Genomic DNA, 20,250 nt, shown 5'->3' with positions numbered 1-20,250 from the left:
CAAACTACTAGCACACACTATGACATTACTATCAAACTACTAGCACACTAGCATCACACTACTATGATATTACTATGACATTACTATCAAACTACTAGCACACACTATGACATTACTATCAAACTACTAGCACACTAGCATCACACTACTATGATATTACTATGACATTACTATCTGAAGCCCCCTAAAATAATTTGGCATTATTGGCTTTACAAAATTAAATTAAATTAAATTAGACATGTTATTTATAACTCTGACATTATATACAGCTGCCATCCTACCTGTTTCTCTTTCTCTGCTGTGGACTTAGGTTCCCACTCACTCACGTTCATTCACCTCAGTCTGCCACACCCATCTGACCTGCAGCCCCATCTCTCCTTAGTAGCTCACTACTACGCCCTGAGACAGAGGAGGACATGCAGCTATTCATACTGATTAACTGTTGTCTGTTTCTTAGACAGCATTTCTAGTGATATTGAGGGAGGATTCAGGCTGGAGAGAAGAAGGATGTTGTGGTTAATGGTGTCAAAAGCTGCAGTGAGGTCAGGGAGGATGAGAATATTGAGGTGAGGAGAGCTGTTTCATTGCTGTGCTGTAGGCGGAACCGGATTTGAAATGGCTTGAACAGATTGTTAGTGAAGACGTGGGCTTTGAGTTGTGCAGCAACACATTTCAGTATTTCTTAAAGAAAGGGAAGATGTGAAATTGCTCTTGTTGTCGGGGTCAAGCCCATGTTTTGTGTGGATTGGGTGTACAGGAGCTTGTGTGAGTGCGTCGGGGTCGGGGACTGAACCATAGCTGGGGGAGGAGTTAATCATCATTGAGGTGAGATAGCTGGTAGACATTTTGTGACCAGATTAGACGGTATTGGATCCAGGTGGACCACCTCGTTCCTGTTGCCAAGGTAGACCGCTCCAAAGGTGACACAGGGGAGAACTGAAAAAAGGGCTGAGGGATGGATGACGGGTGTGCAGAGGGGTGTGCAGGTGGAGTCGTGGCGATCTACCAGGTAGTAGTCGAGCAAACGTGTAGTAACGGTCCAACAACGGTACATACCCTAAGCTCAAACGAGCCTCTTATCTGTCAAAAGCCAGGGAACGGTCATAACTATTCCAGACATCCTTGGTCATTACGTTACTTGGATGACTTGCACTGATTGGAGTCAGCCAGGGTTTCTTTTGAATGAATAAAATAGGTGTGTCCGTTAGTAAGCAAGGATCGCTAAATAGCACTACCAAGTTTTCCGTTAGCTCCTGCGGTCAACTGCGTATCCCTGGTGACCCAACGTGATTTCTTTTTGAATGACAGGTGATCTGACGGCCTTGGTGTTTGACCGGTCGATCGCGTTTGAACTATTCGGCACCCCAGCTGTAGAGTGTGAATTTTTGTTTAGAAAAATGAAAGGAAAGTGTTGCATTTGTTATCTGTGAAGAATGTGGAGGTATTGTCCGTGGGTCTAAGAAGCTTGTTTAGCATTTTAAGGAGCCAGAATATATTACGTGTGAGTAGTGAGTGGACCGGGTTGAGATGAGAGCGTCTTTGTGCCTGAGTTAGCTTCACTTCCTCCCCTGGTGTATTTTTCCCTCCCTTGTAATAGTCTGCCTTGTCCGTAATTGTTCCCTCCTGTGTGCAATCACCTACATCTTCCCAGTTTATTTAAGCCATGTGTTTTCGTTTGTCCCACTGTTGCTTCGTCTGTTATCCTGTGTCTTTACTGTTCTTCGGTGTAACGGTTCTCCAGTGTAACTCCTCTGATTTTTTGTTTTTTTCCCTATTACCATCATCAGGGCGCATGGTTGTTTTTCCTGGCTTTGTACTACTGACTTTTTGTCTAGTTGTATTTTTCTCTATTTAAAGGTTACTTTTAGTTTGAATCAATGGTTCTGCGCTTGAGTCCTATTCCAGGCTATGAATTGTTAGAATCTTCTTGAGAGTGGGCCTGGAGACTTTTAAACCTGTTTTCTTGCACTTACAGGATTTCATATGGTGAAGTTCAGGGGGTACCAGGGAGTGTGATCAGGGAGGAAAAGATCTTGTTGGGAGCCAGCTCATCAAGAAAGACACAAGCAGAGTGAGTCATTGTTTACAAGATTGTTGAGATTGTCTGACTGCAGGGGAGGGGGGCGGGGGGACCAACGTGGTACTGGCAAGAAAGGCAGAAAGATTTATGGGGAGATAGAGTTAAGAATTCTGAAGGATATCTTGTGCTTTACTTTTTGTTGGTTAAATAACAGTGTTTAAAAATAAGGCTTTTATTATAAAATATCCTCTCTATGCTAAAAATGATGTCGCTACACTGAGGTGTTTTACCAGCACAGGGTGACTGTATCAGGGAGGCCTAAAGGAGTGGGGGAGTGAAGGGGAAAGGGGCCACCACCAGGTACCAGAAAGGAAAAGTCACACACACTGCAAAGCAAAAGATGTAGCGGCTTTCCAAATGTTCTCTGCATCGCAACATTGTACAGACATGGACAGTGAGAGACAGTGTGTGAGACAGTATGAGAGACAATGTGTGAGACATGAGAGTGTGTGAGACAGTATGAGCGACAGTGTTTGAGAGGCGGTGGGAGACCGTGGGACAGTATGTGAGACAGTCTGCGGAACAGTGGATGCTCGGCTGCAGCGTGCGGTGTTCATCACGTGACGTTTCTGCTCGGGAAAGTCTTGTAAATAAACGATTCCTGTCTCCAGCATCTAAAGCGCTTGCACATGACGTCATCGTGATGTCATAATGGGTCTTTGTGATCTCCGAGAAGTCTCTCCCTATAAAACGTTAATCTAACTGATATCGCTTCTTCATCAATGAGGAAGAGAGCTGCCATTTTTTCCGGGTGAGTGATGAACTAATCCAGCTGGCTCAAATAAACCTGCGCCCTATGGTGATTTAGACAAACCTGCTTTGGGAAACCGAAATGCCTGATGTACGTCATCTCATCATGGAAATGATCCGGCTAACTCAGTTAGCCACGTACGAGGAACCGGGGCTTCGTCCGACGTTTCCTAAAAAATAAACAAACAATAAACTCACGAAATCCGGGATTTCAAAGCCTTGTCCAGCTGTTTACTGACGTTTGTCATGTTTAATGGAGAGAGAGAGAGAGAGAGAGAGAGAGAGAGAGAGAGAGAGAGAGAGAGAATTTACTGCTCTACAAATTAGACAAGTTCACCAGTTTAATGAAATATTGAAATGAAATGTAGGTCTTAAATTAAGCTACATGACGGTCTGGTGAGGTATATTGTAGTATATTATTAGTGTAATGCTGCTTATGCTTCAATTCTGTCAGAAAACAGTACAAAAAATGTGTGTGTATTGTCAGCTTTTGATTATTATGCACAACTTTGATGTATCTCATTTACAAAATGCCAAGGGAGACTCCACAAACAGAAGGACAGGGAATATATCCTACTGTGTTTATTTATTTTATTATTCATATTTTTTATTTCCTGAATCATTTGGGTTTGAGCACCTGCCCGCCAAAATGTCTGTGCACGTGCCTGGTGACATCAAGTCAGCTGCTATTCCAATTGCAGAAATGACCGTTCTCCGTTCTCCCGGAACCGGTGGTATCTGGTTCTGGTTCCAATATAGGATTCTGGGCTGGTCAAGATAATCTCAAGAGTCCTTGGTGTGCTCTGTTTCTTCGTAAATCAGACAGATAACGCGGGTCCCAGCGCCAACGCGATAGGGGGCAGCAATAGGTTAACACTGGCTCGTAAAGACGTCCTTTGAAAGAAAAGAAGACGCGACCTCCCCACAAACGTCATCAATCCGCGTCGCATCTGGGAAACGTGGGAGAAGCGGAAGCGAAATAAAACGTATGCGAGTGAAGAGTGCATTCACACGTGAATTGGTGTGAGCATGGCGTCGATTCAGGAACCAGAGGTCCAGCTAGCGCAGAGATTAGCTTCCAACGAGAAACTCGTCCGGACTAAGGCTTTGAAGAAGCTGAGGAAATATATACATAGCAGGTCTCAAATCGCGACAGGTGAGCTAGCGACACCGTCCTTGGTATTCAACGGCTAACGGTAGTTAGCATGCTAGCAATCGCTCAAGAGCTATTATTAACTTTGCTTGAAAAGGGTTCATAGGTTAACAGAAGTGATATTGGTAACAGTAACAGTTTGGTTCAAACAGCTTCAGTCAGAAAGCCAATTGGCTCCAGTCTGATCGATGGATGGTGTTTGTAGCTCCGCTTAGTGCACACGTGTTAACTCGTATAGCTCAAAGGCATTTCGTGTGTAGTTAAGTTGGCAAGCTAATGTAACTTACATTTTATTCTGTATCCTAGGCACAATAACCGCATCAGTAAGGTTGTTGTTTTTTGCAATATTGTATTTTATGCTTAACCTCACCGCCCTGCAGATCTGTATTGGAATATTTTGTTCGCCGTCTAATCACTGCAGACACCAGTATTCGCATGAAGCTCACTTCTCTTCGATGTATCTGTCCCTTTGTTCAGGTGGATTCTCTGGGGATGAGCTGCTCAAGCTGTGGAAGGGTCTGTTCTACTGCCTGTGGATGCAGGACAAACCACTGCTCCAGGTATGCTTTGTATGCATTGCTTACAGACTCCTGTCAGGGGAGGGGGCTGCTTGTTTCACCCACCAGCGGACAGGGAGCGGCCACAACCCGCCGCTGGCCCGTTATTTTGTCCTGTTTATCCGCCACACCGCCGAGACTGTGCGCCGTAGTATTGTCTAACATGAAAACTGTGAGGCCACAAAGGTGGGGACCTGCACTAGTCCAGTCAAAGTGGCAGGACACTTTAGTTACGCGGTAGTAAGGTCCAATCTCCCACCTCACCGCCCCCCCCCCCCCACCCCCTTGTTCTGTTGCGCCGTTTAAGGCTCTCTGGGAGAGTATGAACCCTTTCTCCATGAAATCAGACATATTTACTACTTTATTCATCAACTGTTTCACAAAGAAAGTTCAAGATTAAGGGTCAGGGTATACTATGAAGAGGTCAGGGTTAAGGGGATTGGATTCCACACCGGTTCTCTAGTTGTATGTAATCATAAACACATTGGTTGCATAGATGAGAATGGTCTGTGGCTTGACCCTCCTTCCCACCAGGGTGGTACTGGTTGCAGCTTGATGGAGAATGAAAACCTTCTGATTCAGAGCGATTTTAAATTTGTCATGAATCCAGGAAGGTGACTAATGTCTAAGCCCTCTCCTCCTTGATTTTATGTTTCTGTTCATAAAACTCTTCCCTTTTATTCTTTTAGGAGGAGCTATCCAACCAAATCTCTGCCCTGATGCTCAGCTTTCACCATGTTGACGGACGTAAGTTGCCCAGGGTGGATTTCATAATCTCATATCTAATGTGAGCTATGTAAGAAAAGCCCTTAGGCTGTTGCACGAGTTCTTTCTGAAATCAGGGCTCCAGATAACGTAAGATGGAACTTATTGTGATACGAGATCTACCTTTTTGTAGCACTATTCCTGCTAAAAATAATGGAGTGACCGAACCGATCTCAATTGGGTATTTAGCAACATGCAAATACCATGTAACGTTAAATGAGTATCTTCCTGACCGCGGGTGGGATCGGCATAGGCAGGTCGCTAAATCTGAAGGCAACTTCCTATGATATTATAGGAACATGGCGATCATCAGAGAGGCATGGCGACGTTAAAACAATAGTGGGACATGTTTATCGAAATAAATAAATACGAGAGCCCTGTGACGGCTGGCGAACGGTTTGGCCGGACTGGGGGTGCTAAATGATGCTCATTTAACGTTGCGTGGTATTTGCATGTCGCTAAATACCCAGCTGAGATTGGCTTAGTTATGAATCACCAGGTTATAAAAGTTGAGTGAAACCATCTATTACAACAAAGGGTAATATAACGGCAATGTTACAATATTAACGTGCAGAGGAATTCATTATAATTACTTACACTGGAAAAATTATGTCAAAGTGTTAAGTTACCGAGCAGATGTTTTCTTGTCAATGCCACTTCCCACTTTTGTGTTTTACATGTTACATGTACACTTTATGGAGATTCGAATTCAAAGAGTTCTTAAACAATGATTCGAATGTGAAAATTAATATTCAAATGTAAAAAAAAAAGACACAACTGTCTGCTTATTGGGCGCGTCCGCACCTGACTACGATATTGCATGAATAAAATAGACTAGATAGGCTACAACAACTTCATGCACTGGTTTGATTATTTGCCGTTTTATGCCAAGAAAAGTTCTGTGTTTACAGCACAGCTCGCTCGGAGTATTCAATGTCGGTACTGTAAAACTTTTCAATCACTGAATGAAGCCTGACGTATGTGGGACAAGAATCACAACCATAAATTGCTTGCACAAAACTCTTTCTCGTACACACAACTTGTTCATTTAAAGCGCTTTTTTGTGCAGGTAATATTGTTAAATAGGTTTAAACTTAAATAAATTACCTATACAAGTAGTTATGTCTCGTTAGATACCAGATATTTGAATACAGGTGTCTTTTTAAAGCGAATATTCAAAACGTCCTTTTTGAGCAATTTTGACAGCCCCACTTTGAACCCTCGTATCTCTACAAAGAACAGGCTTTTAATGGGAGAAAAAGTACAAGCCACGTCTTTAGTAAGAAATTACATTAAACTAAACTACTTTAAAGCTTAGTGTGACAACACGGTGCAGCAGTTGTCATGACGTTAATGATGATGATTATCTCCCATTTCCTGCAGAGCTATTGTATTTGGAGAGCTTCCTGCTGACCTTGAAAAGAGAGTGGACTGGTATCGACAGGCTGCGAATGGACAAGTTCTTCCAGGTTGGTGTGAAGAGCGATGACTTCCAGAGTTTTAAAGATCTCAGAACCTTGTGGGGTTTTCAGACAATGTACTTTGTTTGTGTACTTGTTGATACAATTAGCAAGATACGTATATAGTAAAAGGAATATGGCTAAAATGGAACCCTCCTGTAGTTTGTATGGGAGGGACACGCTCTAGTGCAGAGAACTCTGTTTGAGGAGAATTGTAAAACATGCGATCATGTGGAGCCCGAAATGACACGAGATAAATAACATAAGGATGTCTAAAGGAAAGGGAACCCTAACGGACTTCTGTTAGGGTAACAAACCAAATTAAAGCTGCAAGCAGCGATGATCGGGCCTTCGCCTCCCCTTGCATGTTGTGGGGGCAGCGGTCAGCCGGACACGTCAGTCAAAAAGGCAAAAAAAAAAAGAATACCTCACCACTTGGCTACTTGCCTTACCGTACAAAGACATGCAAAAGGTAAATAAATATCTAGGATCACCTCTATTCAGTTGAGGCAAAGAACGTGAGATAATATCACCACTTCTGCTCCTCCAGGAAGTATTAACTTGTGAAGTCTGGCAGATATATTATATATTATTATTAGATATATATATATATATATATATTTTGCTACTTTATTGAACACTGCCAGGGGGCGCTATGAAGGCAATTTACCACTTTTGAACCAAAACTCCACATCAGATCTGTAATGTGACTACCTTGCACACTGACATAACTTCAAGAGTTTTTGAGTTTGCCAAAGCACCGAAATATCTGCTTAAACTTTCATGCGAAGACAGTGTCGTCGCAGCAACAAGGTTTTTCAAAAACTCCCAATACTCACTGTGAACTACCTTCAAAGCCATAAGGCTTATATTCAAGGATTTGAGGTTGATCAGATGAAATGGCTAGGAGATACACATTAAAGTGTAAAACCTTTGCATTTAGCTAAGCCAATAAGTGGCGCTATAATTTTTAGAAAATTACTGCATGGGAATACTTTAAGGCGTACAATAGCATCATGAATTAGAAATTCCGGCCAGAAATAAAAATGTTCCTTGGAGTTATAACATCTTACGTTTTCAAGAAAATTGACCAAAATAGATGCCAGGCCACGCTCAGGTAGTTTCACGAAAACTCTTAATTTTAATAACTTTTCGCCACAGTTGTCAGGATCAATTTTCCTGAACGTGAAATCGATCGGGTTTCAACTCTCGGAGGAGTTTGTTTGTTAATCCAAAATACGATGGAAATTGCAAAAAACAAATTTCAGAGAACGACTGCAGCGCCCCCTAAAGTTCAAATATTCTGAAACTCAGGATATGCTCAGGGACTCAATGTGACCACATCCTAGAGATTTGGTGAGGACAAGCCAGTTACTTCTGAACTTATAGGTCTTTCACTTTTAGGCCACACCCCCTACAACCTTCATTGGTCCGTAACTTCAAAACTGAATGAGATATCAACAAGTTTTTAACTTCTGATGACAGTGGCTCAATAATTTCCTGAGGTTTTCGTGAGAATCACACCCAGAGTCTGGAAGTAGTAACAACGTGTTTTTCACAAAATTCAAAATGACGGAAAATCTTACTAGGCTCATTTACATACCATGATTGACTTTTGACAACAAAGAGCACCTGTGTGCAAAATTTCAAGTCAATCGGTGAAACTGGGCAAAAATGTCCCCAGAGGGAGCACTTCCAGGTGGCGCTAGAGCCATTTTTTTATCCCCAAATGCGCAACCCAAGGAATATCTAAATATTTCGCACTTCTGATTCGCACGCCAAAATTCAAGAGTTTTTCAATATGATAAAGGCCTCAAAAGTGCGATTTAAAGTGGAGAAATAATAAAAATTCTTAAACACTAAGCTCACCTTCTGGGGGGATTGTCCCCCGAATGTAATGGTGAGGGAAACACTGCGTGATCAGCAGTTTCCGGTGTAACTAGTGCTGAATTGCAGGTTCAGGGTCTTGTGCGTGCAGCCTCACAGGCACACAACAGAGCCAGAACTGATCCGCAGATAAAAAGCCTTGCCTGTCCAATGAATTCATTCTGTGTTGCTCCCAGGTCTGTATTCATTTATGGTTATTATGAGGTGTTTTAGTAATTCACACCATTATCTTCCCCTGTCTTTTAGCTTGTTCGCTTTATGTTCAGACAAACCTTTGAGATGCTGAAGAGCAGAAACTGGGAGAGCAGGTAATGTACTATTACTTCACCTTCACGTCATGTCCTTTGCGAAGTCAATAACTATGTACCGTGTCTCTTCAGTGCGGTCTGCAAGTTTCTGAAGCTGCTGACGGAACAGCTCCTGCAGAGCGGCAGCGGGGCACCGATCGGGCTGCAGCTCCACGTCCTGGACCTTTACATGAGTGAGCTGGCGGCCGTGGGCTCAGCAGAGGTAAAGCACCGCTAGGCCGGTCGCAATATGCGATAAAAGGACATAGCGCACACTGAAATCACGTGCAATCGTTTTTGGTGGTGATAATCATTTTACATATAAATGAACGTCATGGGTTAAGAAATGCAATGTACGTTGCTTTGGATAAACCATCAGCTAAATGACCTGTTATGTAAATGTTCTGATGTTAAAGGAAATCCTGTTAAATATTCCGATTTGTATTTTTTATAAATTCTGTTAAAGGAACGTCCTATTCGGGGACTTTTGCAGTTCTGTTTTAGAATAACGGGTTGGGAATTCAAATTTTTTCTTTTTCTTTTACAACTTTTTATTTTTTATTTTTATCCGATTGATCAATTATCAAAATAATCGTCAGTTGCAGCCCTAGTCAAATGAGAGGTTTCCCAAACGTAACCCTTTCCTGCACAAGGAGCGGCACAATCGATAAGCCCAAGTTCCTGGTAGTGACTTCAAACCAAGTGCAAAGCAGTGTGGAACTACTAGTAGATTGTGATTCAGGGACCTCCTGCCCGTCCACACACCCCTACTCTGTCCAAGCACAATGATCCTCATGTTTTCTTTCCTTTCGCAGCTCACGGCCGATCAGAACTTGATATTCATTGAGCCATTCTGCAAAGCGGCAGCCAAAACCAAGGAGTAAGTCCACGTCAGCTCACCTATTTGTTTCATTTATTCTGCTGCTTTGGTTCAATTGAGCTAATAATGAAGTTCCTGAGAATGGAGAATGCTGCTGTGGTGCTCAATAGGATGTTGGATCCGTATCCCAAGTAATTTCAACACATTGTACAGCGTTGGTATAGCTGTGTCGGTGAAGTATCGCCGAGAAGGTATTTTGTACTTCGGCTCCAGTGTATTCACCATTACCCGAAAACCCACCTTCTCCAACTGAATATGGCCTTAAATCCACTGGAATAAATCTAACAATGGATTTAGTAATCCGTTTTGCCCTCTCTGAGTTGTGTGGCAGTTGTACCAGTGCCTGTTCAATCGTCACCTGGCTGCCATGAGGAATGGGTGCCTTTTTTCCTCCCAACTCTGAGTGGTGTCGGGAAATGTGGCTCTGCAGATTTGTATTTCCGAAGTATTTTATTTTATATCTGCTGCTTCTGTTTTTCGCCAGTCGGTGTCTCTTCAATGCCATCTGCAACAGCCTCCTCAGCGCCATTATTGACCAGGCCCCCTTCGCTATTGACGATCTGATGAAGGAGTTGAAAGCAACTGAGGACTCTGACTCCGACTCGGGACAGGCTTCTGGAGAGGACCTCGACGACAAACTAAATGAGAACATAAGCAAACCGGTCGGCAAGAAAAGGGCGCGGAAGCAGATGAACGGTAACTGACCAGTTGGTGGAGCAGCCTATGATGACACTGAATGAGCGCTTAATGCCAAGCTGCCGCGTGGTATCTGTGCCTTTGGGATGGATGGCTGTTCTTCTCGTTAGGTGGGCCCCATTTCTGCATCCCGTGCAGCGAGAGCCGCCTTCGGTACAGACTCAGTGCTGTTGGGGAAACAACATAATGTCATTTGTCCCTTTTGTTATTTATCCATGCACGGTTCTCATTTGTTTGCTTAGAAGGCAAACTGTTTCACTGCATGCAGTAGCTGGTGTTTATTTTGTGAATTTCTTTTTCAGGTAATGTGTCAAATGACCATGACGATGATGATGCTGGGCTTCTCCAGGGGGAAGACTCCGACACAGAGGTGTCTTGCGATGAAGACATTGGACATGTCCTACAGGTGAGGACTTTCTCATTCAATTCGGATAGCTTTTCTTTTTAGACACCTTTCACTGTTAATATTCTTCATTTAAATCAAACTACCTCACTAATGAGTCCTTAAAATCAATGTTGATGGTTTTAAGTTAATTGCCAGAAATAAGGTTATAGGGTTAAAATACTTGGCCTACAATGGGAAACTTGACGTGTCTTAAACTGCCGTTTGCTACCCAGTGGCTGAAGGAGACAACGTGTTCAGTTCTGCCGAGTGAGGGCAATGAAAGTGTCTCAAACTGCTCAAACCTTCTGTTGTGACCACCAGAGAAATCCATGAGAAAACGACTCCTTGATCCATTCCCTCAGTGAACATTATAAACACAAGTTCATGGTCTCAATCTCTTGTTCAAGTCTTCTTCAGTACATTTATTACTATTTATTAAATTATGGTACAAGTTCAGAGCAAATGTCATTGGACTTTTTTCAATTTCTTTGATTTTTTTTAAACCCACCATTTCAAACATTTCTTGATCTGGAGAAACCGTGTGACTGATGAATGTACTATAGATATACAAGATGTTTTCTATAAAGGTTTCTTGTAGGAATGCAAAGTGTTTTTTGTTTTTTTTAAATTATGAAATGTCCAATGACTTTTGCTCTTTTCAAAGAAGAATTCTTACAGATGCAATGTGTACAATGAGTGGCATAGATGGTGGACACTTTGATTTCTTATGAGGCCTTTGTGTTTTGTAGTTTAACTATGGCGCCCTGGCAGACCGGCTGTTTGAGCTGGCCAGTCGGGGAAGCATTCTCAGCCGGAACAGACAGAGACTCTACAAGATGGTCAAAGTGTGAGTAGACCTGTAACACTTCACCTACGTCTTTGTCGTCTTTGCCTCCATGTGAACTCATATCTTTTCTTTCTCCCGTGTGGTGGTGACAGACTGCGTGATCTGAATGAAGGTAAGCATTGGTGATTATACCCTCTTCTTTTTCTGGTTGACCTCGTCCTTTTTCGCTCTTATCCTGGATTTCCTCTTAGGCATCTTTCCTCCGGATGAGTATCCAGAGGAGGTCTCTACAGATGAAGATGACGACATGTTCGGCAGCAGGAAGAGGATGAAAAGAGTAGCAGGTCACACGGAGGCTAGAGATGGGGGGGTGCCAGGAGCAAAGAAAGGTAAGGCTACGTTTACTTCCTGCCTAGGCAACATTTTTCACTCCCTGACAACTGACATGGGCAGTTAGTTGAACAATTTCTAAGGCCCAATCAAGCCGTTTGATTTCCAGGACACTTTTAACCAGGACACTGCCTTTGACAAAGCGTGAAGCATGTCTAACTAAACTAAATAACCCAAAGCCTTGGGTTATTTAGTTGGGAAGGGAAGAAGAAAACGACAACGCTGCGCCAAGTCAGGATACATTCAGGGGAGGGAAGGAAGAACTGGCACAGCCATTTAAAAAAGGATTCCTGGACCACTCGCTAGAGTCAGTTGTCAATTATGCCCCGGCTCCAGAGGAACGGCCACTGTCTGTAAACCTGATCAGAAAGAATACGATTAAAGCTGCTGGACCTGATAACTTCTCTAGTTGTGTACTCAGAATATGTACCAAACAGCTAACTGATGGTATGTCTAGTATATTTACAGTTGTGGTCAAGAGTTTACATACACTTGTAAAGAACATAATGTCACGATTCTCTTGAGTTTCCAGTTATTTCTACAACTCTGATAGTGATTGTAACACATACTTTGTCACAAAAAACATTCATGATTTATCTGTTCCAATCACTCTATCAGAGGTAGAAATAACTGTAAACTCAAGCAAGCCATGACATTATGTTCTTTACAAGTGTATGTAAACTTTTGACCACAACTGTACGTTTTACTTTTTTTTTTTTACAGTGATCTCCAAGTTTTGACTTGACACATGTCAAATTTTATAAACATTTAATCTGACTCTGCTATTTCAGGAGGGCAGAAGGAGCCGTCCCCACCTGACAAGCAGAGCAAGGCTTCAGTGAAAGATGACAATGCAGCTGACCTGACTGCAAATAAAAAGAAGAAAAAGAAAAGGAGGAAGAAAGCCATGCAGGATAATGGTGCAGACAGATCAGAACAGACGTGCACTGTGGCGACGATTACAGAGACTGAAGGAGGCCTCCATTGTTCACAGGAAAAAGCACAAACGCAAAGCTCCCTGAAACCTGTGACCGAACCAGTGCTCCTTTCTGAAGGGCCGACAGTTACCGCCATAGGAAAAAATGGCCAACCCGCCGACGGCACAAGTAGCAACATGCCATGTCCGACTCCTGAGCTTAACGTGGAAGTCCCAGAGACGGACATGTCTTGTGAACCTTATGCTACGGTCTCAGGGAAGAAGGGCCTGAAGGTAAAGTTACACACAGATGAGGTGGGAGCCAAACTGCATATCAATACTGAAGCAGAGATTCCATTAAGTCTAGAGTCTGCAGAAAACAACATTGCACCAAGGGCTGATTGTTCCACCACTGGCAAGAGGAAGAAGAGAAGCCTAACTAAATTTTCCAATGGAAAAGAAGTGAACCGTGTGGGCACCGCAGCAACGTGTCAATATTCAGAGGAAGGTAACTCCAACACTGGACTTGAGAAGCAAACTGATTCTATAACCCCACGCAATAAGAAGAGTAAGAGAAGTAACCTCCTCCCTGAGTTGGAGGAAGGGGGAAAACTTACCAATGCTGTAGATGCAACCACAGCCCCACTTTCAAAGAAAAAGAAAAAAAGCAAGCCGGAAGATGCTTCTCAAGATCCAAGCACTGTGCTCCGACTAAACAAGAGGAAAAAGCCCCAAACCGTCAGTAAGACGGGGGAGGAAGACGCGGCTGCGGAGAAGTTACCGTTTGACATCACTGTGACTGCACCAGCAAATAATAAAGTAGGAGAGTTGCAAGTAGTTTGCCGTGTCGATGCAGAGCCCACATTGGCTCCCTCTGGGAAACCACAGAAGAGGAAGATCCCTGTGGTCTTTGAGTACGAGGTGGACGAGCTGGAGGCGGCATTGATCAACGGGGTCGCAGAGGATGACTCTGTCACCAAGAAGGGTGAACCAGACTGCGTGAGTGAATGATGTTGAAGGGCTCGGGGGGATGAAACTGAACTGCCAGACTATCTTATGACACTGAGACATGACTAACTTTTCCATTTCAGGACGTTGGAGAGCCAGCCACTCCTATTCGCACTAAAAAGTCACAGAAGAAGACTTCTTCAGACTTCTGCGCCTTTCAGAGTAACGCGACAGTGCCAAAGCCACTCTTCTGCAAAACTAAGGGGAGCACCAGCAAGAAGGTGAAGTGTACAGTGACATCTTTCACACTGAATACCACAAACTTTGAGGTGTGACCTTGAAAGATAAGCAGTAGCGCAGAGATTGACAAGTGTCCGGTTCCTTTTTCAGAACAAATTTAGATAGGCAAATTAGTTATATTTTCATCATACCAATAAAATGGCCATTAACTTGTGTCAATGCCACTGAACGAATGCCACAAAGCATTAGCTAACAGCCGTAGACTGGATCTCCCACGTTACACAAGTGGAGTCTGTGTACTGGTCAACCGGCAGTCTCATGCTGTCCATGTCAATGTGTCCTTGAGCAAGGCTGAGAGTATGAATGGTTGGAAGGGCAGCTTCAGAGTGATGCCATGTTCTAGTCCACTCCATTGAATAGTACCATATCAGACGATGCTCTCATCGGATTCCCCTGGGGACATTTTAGCGGTGTTGGAATGTAAATATGCTCCTTGGTCAAGTGCTTAATCCAAACCTGAGAGTTCTTATGGTGAGAAGGTACGATGATTCAATACATTTGTTGTAGGGGTGTAACGATTCATTTTAACAACGATTTGAATCGCGATTCATGGTTGCCGATTCGATTCATGGACGATCTGGGTTAATTTAGAACGATTCGATTCAGTGACTTGAAATCGATTCAGTAACTTTACTGGACAGTGCAGGCAAAGTCTGAGACCCCTGTTTATTCTAAGGAAATCAGGTTTAAATTAATTATGGATAACAAACAAAAATTGATGGCAAATGTATTAACCTTTTATTTGAATCAAGTGCTATTTTCAATGTAAACATTACACAATAATTACACAATGTTTGGATCAATTCACAGAACCCCGGATTTTCAACCACATCGTAGGGCCGCATGTCTTTACAGATAAACTTGGCAATTGTTACTGTGAGTTTGGTGCTGGCGAGGCCTGAGGCGTCTGCAGAGCTGCAGTTAGCTGCTGCTGCTGCAGCGGTGACGCTGCTAGAGGTCCTGACTGTCGGCGTTGTTTAATCGCACGGCGCCTTAGTAGACGGCCGGAAAGATTTGGTGTGTTTCCGTGGTTTTTTATTTGTCTTCTACATATTCTACAAACAGCGACCGACTTATTTAGAACACCTCCGTGTTTGCAAAAGCCAAAATGTTTCCACACGCTGGATCGATACGTTGGTTTGTAAATGTCTCGCTCGCAGTCGTCTCCTCCACGCTGTGTTTTTTGTTTCGTGCGGCTGCCGCTGCGTACTGATGACGTCACAGACGGGCAGACTGAATCGAGTAACGTTTAACGTGTCTAAAGTGCTAAAAAACAAACAAACAGACATCCATAGTTTTCGTACTTTTTGTACTTTAATCCAATGTGCAGTTTTCCGATTGGTGCGATTGTATCGATACAATCGTACCATTTATGTACCTTTGTAATCGATATGTCGTCCGGAATGCCGATTTGCGGAGCACAGATCGCTTCAGTTGGATCGCAGGAATATAAATCGATTTTATCAATTCAGTGAATGAATCGTTACACCCCTAATTTGTTGCAATGGGGGGGGGGAAACCCTGAATTTATCTGATTCAACCTAATTTTGATTTCTTAAATATTTGTCTTATAGAATAAATGTAAACCATAATTTGTTACGTAACCATGATGTCTTTTTTTATTTTTATTTCGCAGAGTCAAACCCCCAAATCAGAATCCAAGAAAGTGACCTTTGGTCTCAAGAATAATAAGACCGCTGGTAAGAAATTTTACATTTGAGGAGTTTTTAAAAGTCTAAATATAAGGATGTATTTAAAGTCATATTACAGGATGTAGAAATAGGGAGTAATATCTCTTTGGATGGACTCTTATCTACTTGTGCACTAAGGACCTTCTCATTCAATGGTTTTGCTTCATTATTTTTCTACATTACAGCTTAATGTTGAAGACCTGAAGTGTGACACAAACTGTGAAGGAACACACATTGAATTATGTGGGTGACAAAAAATGCTCAAAACAATGTTCTACACTTAAGACCTTTTGCTTTGATGACACTTTGCACACTTTGAACCAGCTCCAGGAGGTGATCAGCTGGAAGGTTTTACAACAGTCTTGAAGATGTCCCAGAGGTGCTGAGCACTTGTTGGCCGCTTTGCTTCACTCTGCGGGCCAACTCGTCCCAGAGCCTCTCATGTGGGTTTATGTGGGATGATTGTTAAGGCCATGTCATGTGACTCATCACTCCTTTGTCAAATAGCCCTTACAGAGCCCGGAGGTGTGTTTTGGGGTCACATCATCACACACCTTCTCCTTCATGGTGGGAAGCAGACATGTGAAAACCACCCGCTCACCTTCTGTCTTACAAACCACAGCGGGTGCAACAAGATCTCAAATGTAGACTCATCAGCCCAAAGTGGATTTTCACTGGTTCCTTCTGTTCCCTGGCCCAAGTCTCCTTGTTCTTATCCTGATTCACGCAGTCTTCTCTTGCGTCGGCTACTTGGTAACTCGAATGACCTTCTCCTCGGCAGCAGAGGTAATCCCTGGTCTTCCTGTCTTGGGGGGTCCTCATGAGAGCCACTTTCATCAGTGTTTGACTTCACTTTGAGGATCGACTCAGATTGACTGACCTTCCTGTCTTAAGTGATGGACGGTCGTTTGTCTTTACTTAGTTAAGTGTGGAATAGGCCTGTTCACTGTGCACAACACAACTGATGTCTCAAACACATTAAGGCAAGAAATTCCACAAATGACTCTTGGCGAGGCACCTGTTAATGGAGAACGATCTCAGGTGACCAGCTCGTGAAGCTGGGTGAAAGAATGCCAAGCCGCCAAAAGGTCTAAAGGAATAAAACATTCTGGTTTGTTGAGCATTGTTTGTTTACCTCATAATCCATATGTGTTCCTTCATAGATCTGATGTCTTCAATATTAATCTACGGTGTGAAAAAACATTGAACGAGAAGGTTTTTTCCAAACAGACGAAACTGCTTCAAATTTCGAAAAGATGAGTTACTTAGTTTCACTTGAATTAAAAGCAATTTATAGCATTTTTTTTCTTCCCTCCAAACCTGGAGCTATTTTTGTGCTGTGCAAACCCTCTCACATGTTTGTCTGTCAATCACAGGACAGTGTTCTCCTGGCCAGATAAAACAAACAGGCATCAGAAAACCTTCCCATCTTTGAATTGTGTGCAACTGAGTATTTTTAGAGGAAAAGGGCAGGACATTGGTAATACATTGAGATTGCAGATCTTGTACAAATTCCAGAACTCGGCTAATATACAATTTTTAAACTGTAGAACATGGCCATTTAGAAACATTTCAGAATAAGAATTCAAAGTACGATCCATTTATAGATATCACTTCCCAGTGATCCACCTTTGGTGAAGCTGATAATGTCCACCAACATTAAGATGTTTTACACATTTAATCGCCTGGTTATATTTAAGTAAATCTGTTCCTGTTTACTTGTCTTTGTCATGGTGTAGAGTTTCGGAAGACTGATCGCAGCTTGCTGGTGAGTCCAGACGGCTCATTACGAGTGCCCTTTGACCCCAAACAGAAACCAAAGTTTGGGGTCTTGAAGTCTCCACCCACAGCGCTCTCTGGCAGAAAGGTTCCGAAGGGAAACAGGAAGACCAGCATGAATACTCCCAAGAGTACACCGAAACGGCGCCCCTCGGCAGCAGACTTCTTCTAACAGACGTAGTCGTTTTCTGAATAGACTGATTTATACACCCGCCCTTTGGAGAGCGATGCGGTGGCGTTTCTATTTGTACCCAAAATCAGTGTTATGTTTGCCTCTCACTGAGTTAACGTTTGGAAAAATTGTAATGAGCAACTATTCAAAGTAATTAACTTTTCAGTTAATGTGAGTTTGATACAGCACATGTCAAAATAAGAAGTTGTCCTTTTTAATTAGAAGAAAATAATTTACCATGCAGGGCTTGGTGGTATGACCAAAAATTCATATCACCGTATTTTTTTATTTTTCCCCTCGAGTAAATCCATTCATCACCTCCACAGCTCCCAACTGGCCAGCAGGTTAGCGTGTTAGCTGTTGTGGCTTGCCACACTTTGCAATAAACTGTTTTCTGATCTAACTTACGTCGGATTTTCATTTTTTCAAAACCCTCCAAACAGACACAGCTGCTCCCTCTGGCACAAGTTTCCAACTGTAAAAAGTGGCAATTTGTGCCGGTTTGATGCAAAGCAGTCAGCCAGTGCAGAGGCTGTAACACGTTAAAGAACGGCCGCATCTCTTTTCTGGTTGTTTGTCGATTCATTGCAAACTGTCTGCCATTTGTTTCCAGACAGTTCAGAGCAAAGCGGGTAATATGAAAAAAAACACGTAATTTCCGGACTATAAAGCCGCATTAGTCTATAAGCCGCAGGTGTCACATTGTAACGAGATATTTACAAAGGAATTATTCCAAAAAGTGCCTGTAACACTGCACTAAACCTGCAGAAAAGCGGCGGTGGCGATTGTTTTGGCTTTCAGTCGGATCTGCACGGTGGAAACTGTGTGTGTGTGCGCGCGCGCGTGCGTGCCCACGGGCGTAATGGTTTAGACATTGGGGGTCCAAATGAATACCCTTCCTCATATATTTTTAAGCGGGTATTGGGCTGGTGTGGTGTGATCCAGAATGTTCTCTGTGGTTGGGCATTTAATAAACTGTTTGTACTGTTTCTACATGGCTGAGAGTTCCTTAGTTATCGTTCTTGGGGACTTTAACCAAGGAGTCCGGGTTGGTCCGCTCCACACGCCGTATCCGGTCGGCGAGTGTCCGCTGTGCCGGCGGCACGTAAGCCCGAACCAGGATGAATGAAGCGAACTCACGGGGGAGTAAAAGGGTTTACAGTTGATGGTGAATAACTCCAGATCAGGGGAACAGTGTTGTGGGATCACCGTTACGTCGTTGCACCAGCTGCTGGAGCTCCAGCTCCGTCTTGCCGGAGAGCTCCGTGTCGCGGTCCGCTCTGAGCGGCTGGAAGCCCGCCAGCTGGACGCAGAGTCCGGTATCGATCCGCAGAGCACAAAACGGAGGATGCAGAAAAGTCTTTGTCTATATTGTGGGAGGGGGGCGGATTGGTATTTTGTCAACATTGGGGGGGCACAAAGAATGCTTGGTTACGGCATTGTGTTCACCCAGTCTTCAAGAACGTTTTCAAGTTGGGGCCATCTGCTTTTATTTCCTCTTTTGTCGTCTTTTTACATCGAGTACAGCGACTTGCGGTGAGGTTCGTGGCTGGGGAGGCACTGCCTCTTCCAAAGTCAGATTCACAAATATATGAATTCCACAAAGTAGCATAAATTCACCATTCAACGGGCTGCTTGCACATTATGAAACATAACTACTGGTTATGTTTCATATCATGTATCGTATATTCTTCGTATAATACGGGGCAGATGAAACCAAGCGTTCTGATTGGTTGAGAGTGAGTCACTGGGTGGAACTGAATTGAGCCATAATGTAATGTTACCTGTTTACATTGACCTGAACGTTCATATCAGTGCGGTGATCAAAATAACAGTGTAGGAGCCATTTTTGTTTTGTAATTTTTGATTGTTAGCTCCACCCCCTTAGGTGGTGGGAGGTTGTTTCAATTAGGCCGCAAGATCATTATTACCAGGTGGGTTACCTGGCACAGGTTGGTGTTGGTGAGAAGCGAAATAGTTTTTTGACCGTGACCGTGAGGAGAGCATGAACGTGACCGTGAAGTGTGGACGGTGAAGTGTGGAACGAGAGCGTGACAGGGTGGAAGAGGCATGTACAAAGGATAATTGGAAGGTGTCAATAAAGAACAAAATAAAGGACAATCAAAGAAGTGGAAATGTCTCAAGGAATATTTAAACGCGTCAAAACGAACTCAAACACAAACCAGGAGGACCTAACTTTTGACAGTCAAAAAGCGTCTCTACAGTTAACGTTAGATTTTGCGCGACCGTTAGTTGTCATTTCAGTTTTTAGCTCAGTGGCGATTGCCTAAAAACAGCCCGGAAACGGCGCAAATGTGCAGTTTTGCTTTCGCAACCGATTTGGGGCACTTTTTAGCCACATTCAGC

At 43.3% G+C, this 20,250-nt stretch overlaps 2 protein-coding genes across 4 annotated transcripts in view; one reads left to right on the top strand and one right to left on the bottom strand.

The window, feature by feature from the left end:
- Positions 1-3,023, bottom strand: part of slc37a1 (solute carrier family 37 member 1) — a 34,328-nt gene extending 31,305 nt beyond the window's left edge. For both annotated transcript variants that reach the window (XM_040201522.2, XM_078091259.1), the window contains exons 1-2: positions 2,895-3,023; positions 282-399 (exon numbers count right to left, since the gene is read on the bottom strand). The gene's annotated coding sequence lies outside the window, so the exon portion shown is untranslated. The remainder of the gene's footprint in view (positions 1-281; positions 400-2,894) is intronic.
- Positions 3,024-3,589: 566 nt separating this feature from the next.
- rrp1 (ribosomal RNA processing 1) lies at positions 3,590-18,286 on the top strand. Of its 2 annotated transcripts, none has more exons than XM_040201584.2 (16): positions 3,590-3,986; positions 4,461-4,543; positions 5,230-5,287; positions 6,689-6,774; positions 8,899-8,960; positions 9,033-9,162; positions 9,755-9,819; positions 10,304-10,515; positions 10,818-10,921; positions 11,650-11,747; positions 11,840-11,859; positions 11,939-12,076; positions 12,869-13,992; positions 14,085-14,222; positions 15,878-15,941; positions 17,672-18,286. In XM_040201584.2, the coding sequence occupies exons 1-16, from the start codon at positions 3,860-3,862 to the stop codon at positions 17,881-17,883; spliced, it is 2,721 nt and encodes a 906-aa protein (XP_040057518.2). In that variant the 5' UTR covers positions 3,590-3,859; the 3' UTR covers positions 17,884-18,286. The 2 variants fall into 2 exon arrangements, with proteins under 2 accessions (XP_040057518.2, XP_040057519.2); XM_040201585.2 differs by having other exon boundaries at positions 3,596-3,986; positions 17,096-18,286.
- Positions 18,287-20,250: the final 1,964 nt, after the last annotated feature.

The sequence above is a fragment of the Gasterosteus aculeatus genome, chromosome 16 (genome assembly GCF_964276395.1).
Source record: "Gasterosteus aculeatus chromosome 16, fGasAcu3.hap1.1, whole genome shotgun sequence".
Lineage (NCBI taxonomy): Eukaryota > Metazoa > Chordata > Actinopteri > Perciformes > Gasterosteidae > Gasterosteus > Gasterosteus aculeatus.
Note: the sequence above shows the minus strand (reverse complement) of the source record. Positions and strands in the feature narration are given on the sequence as shown.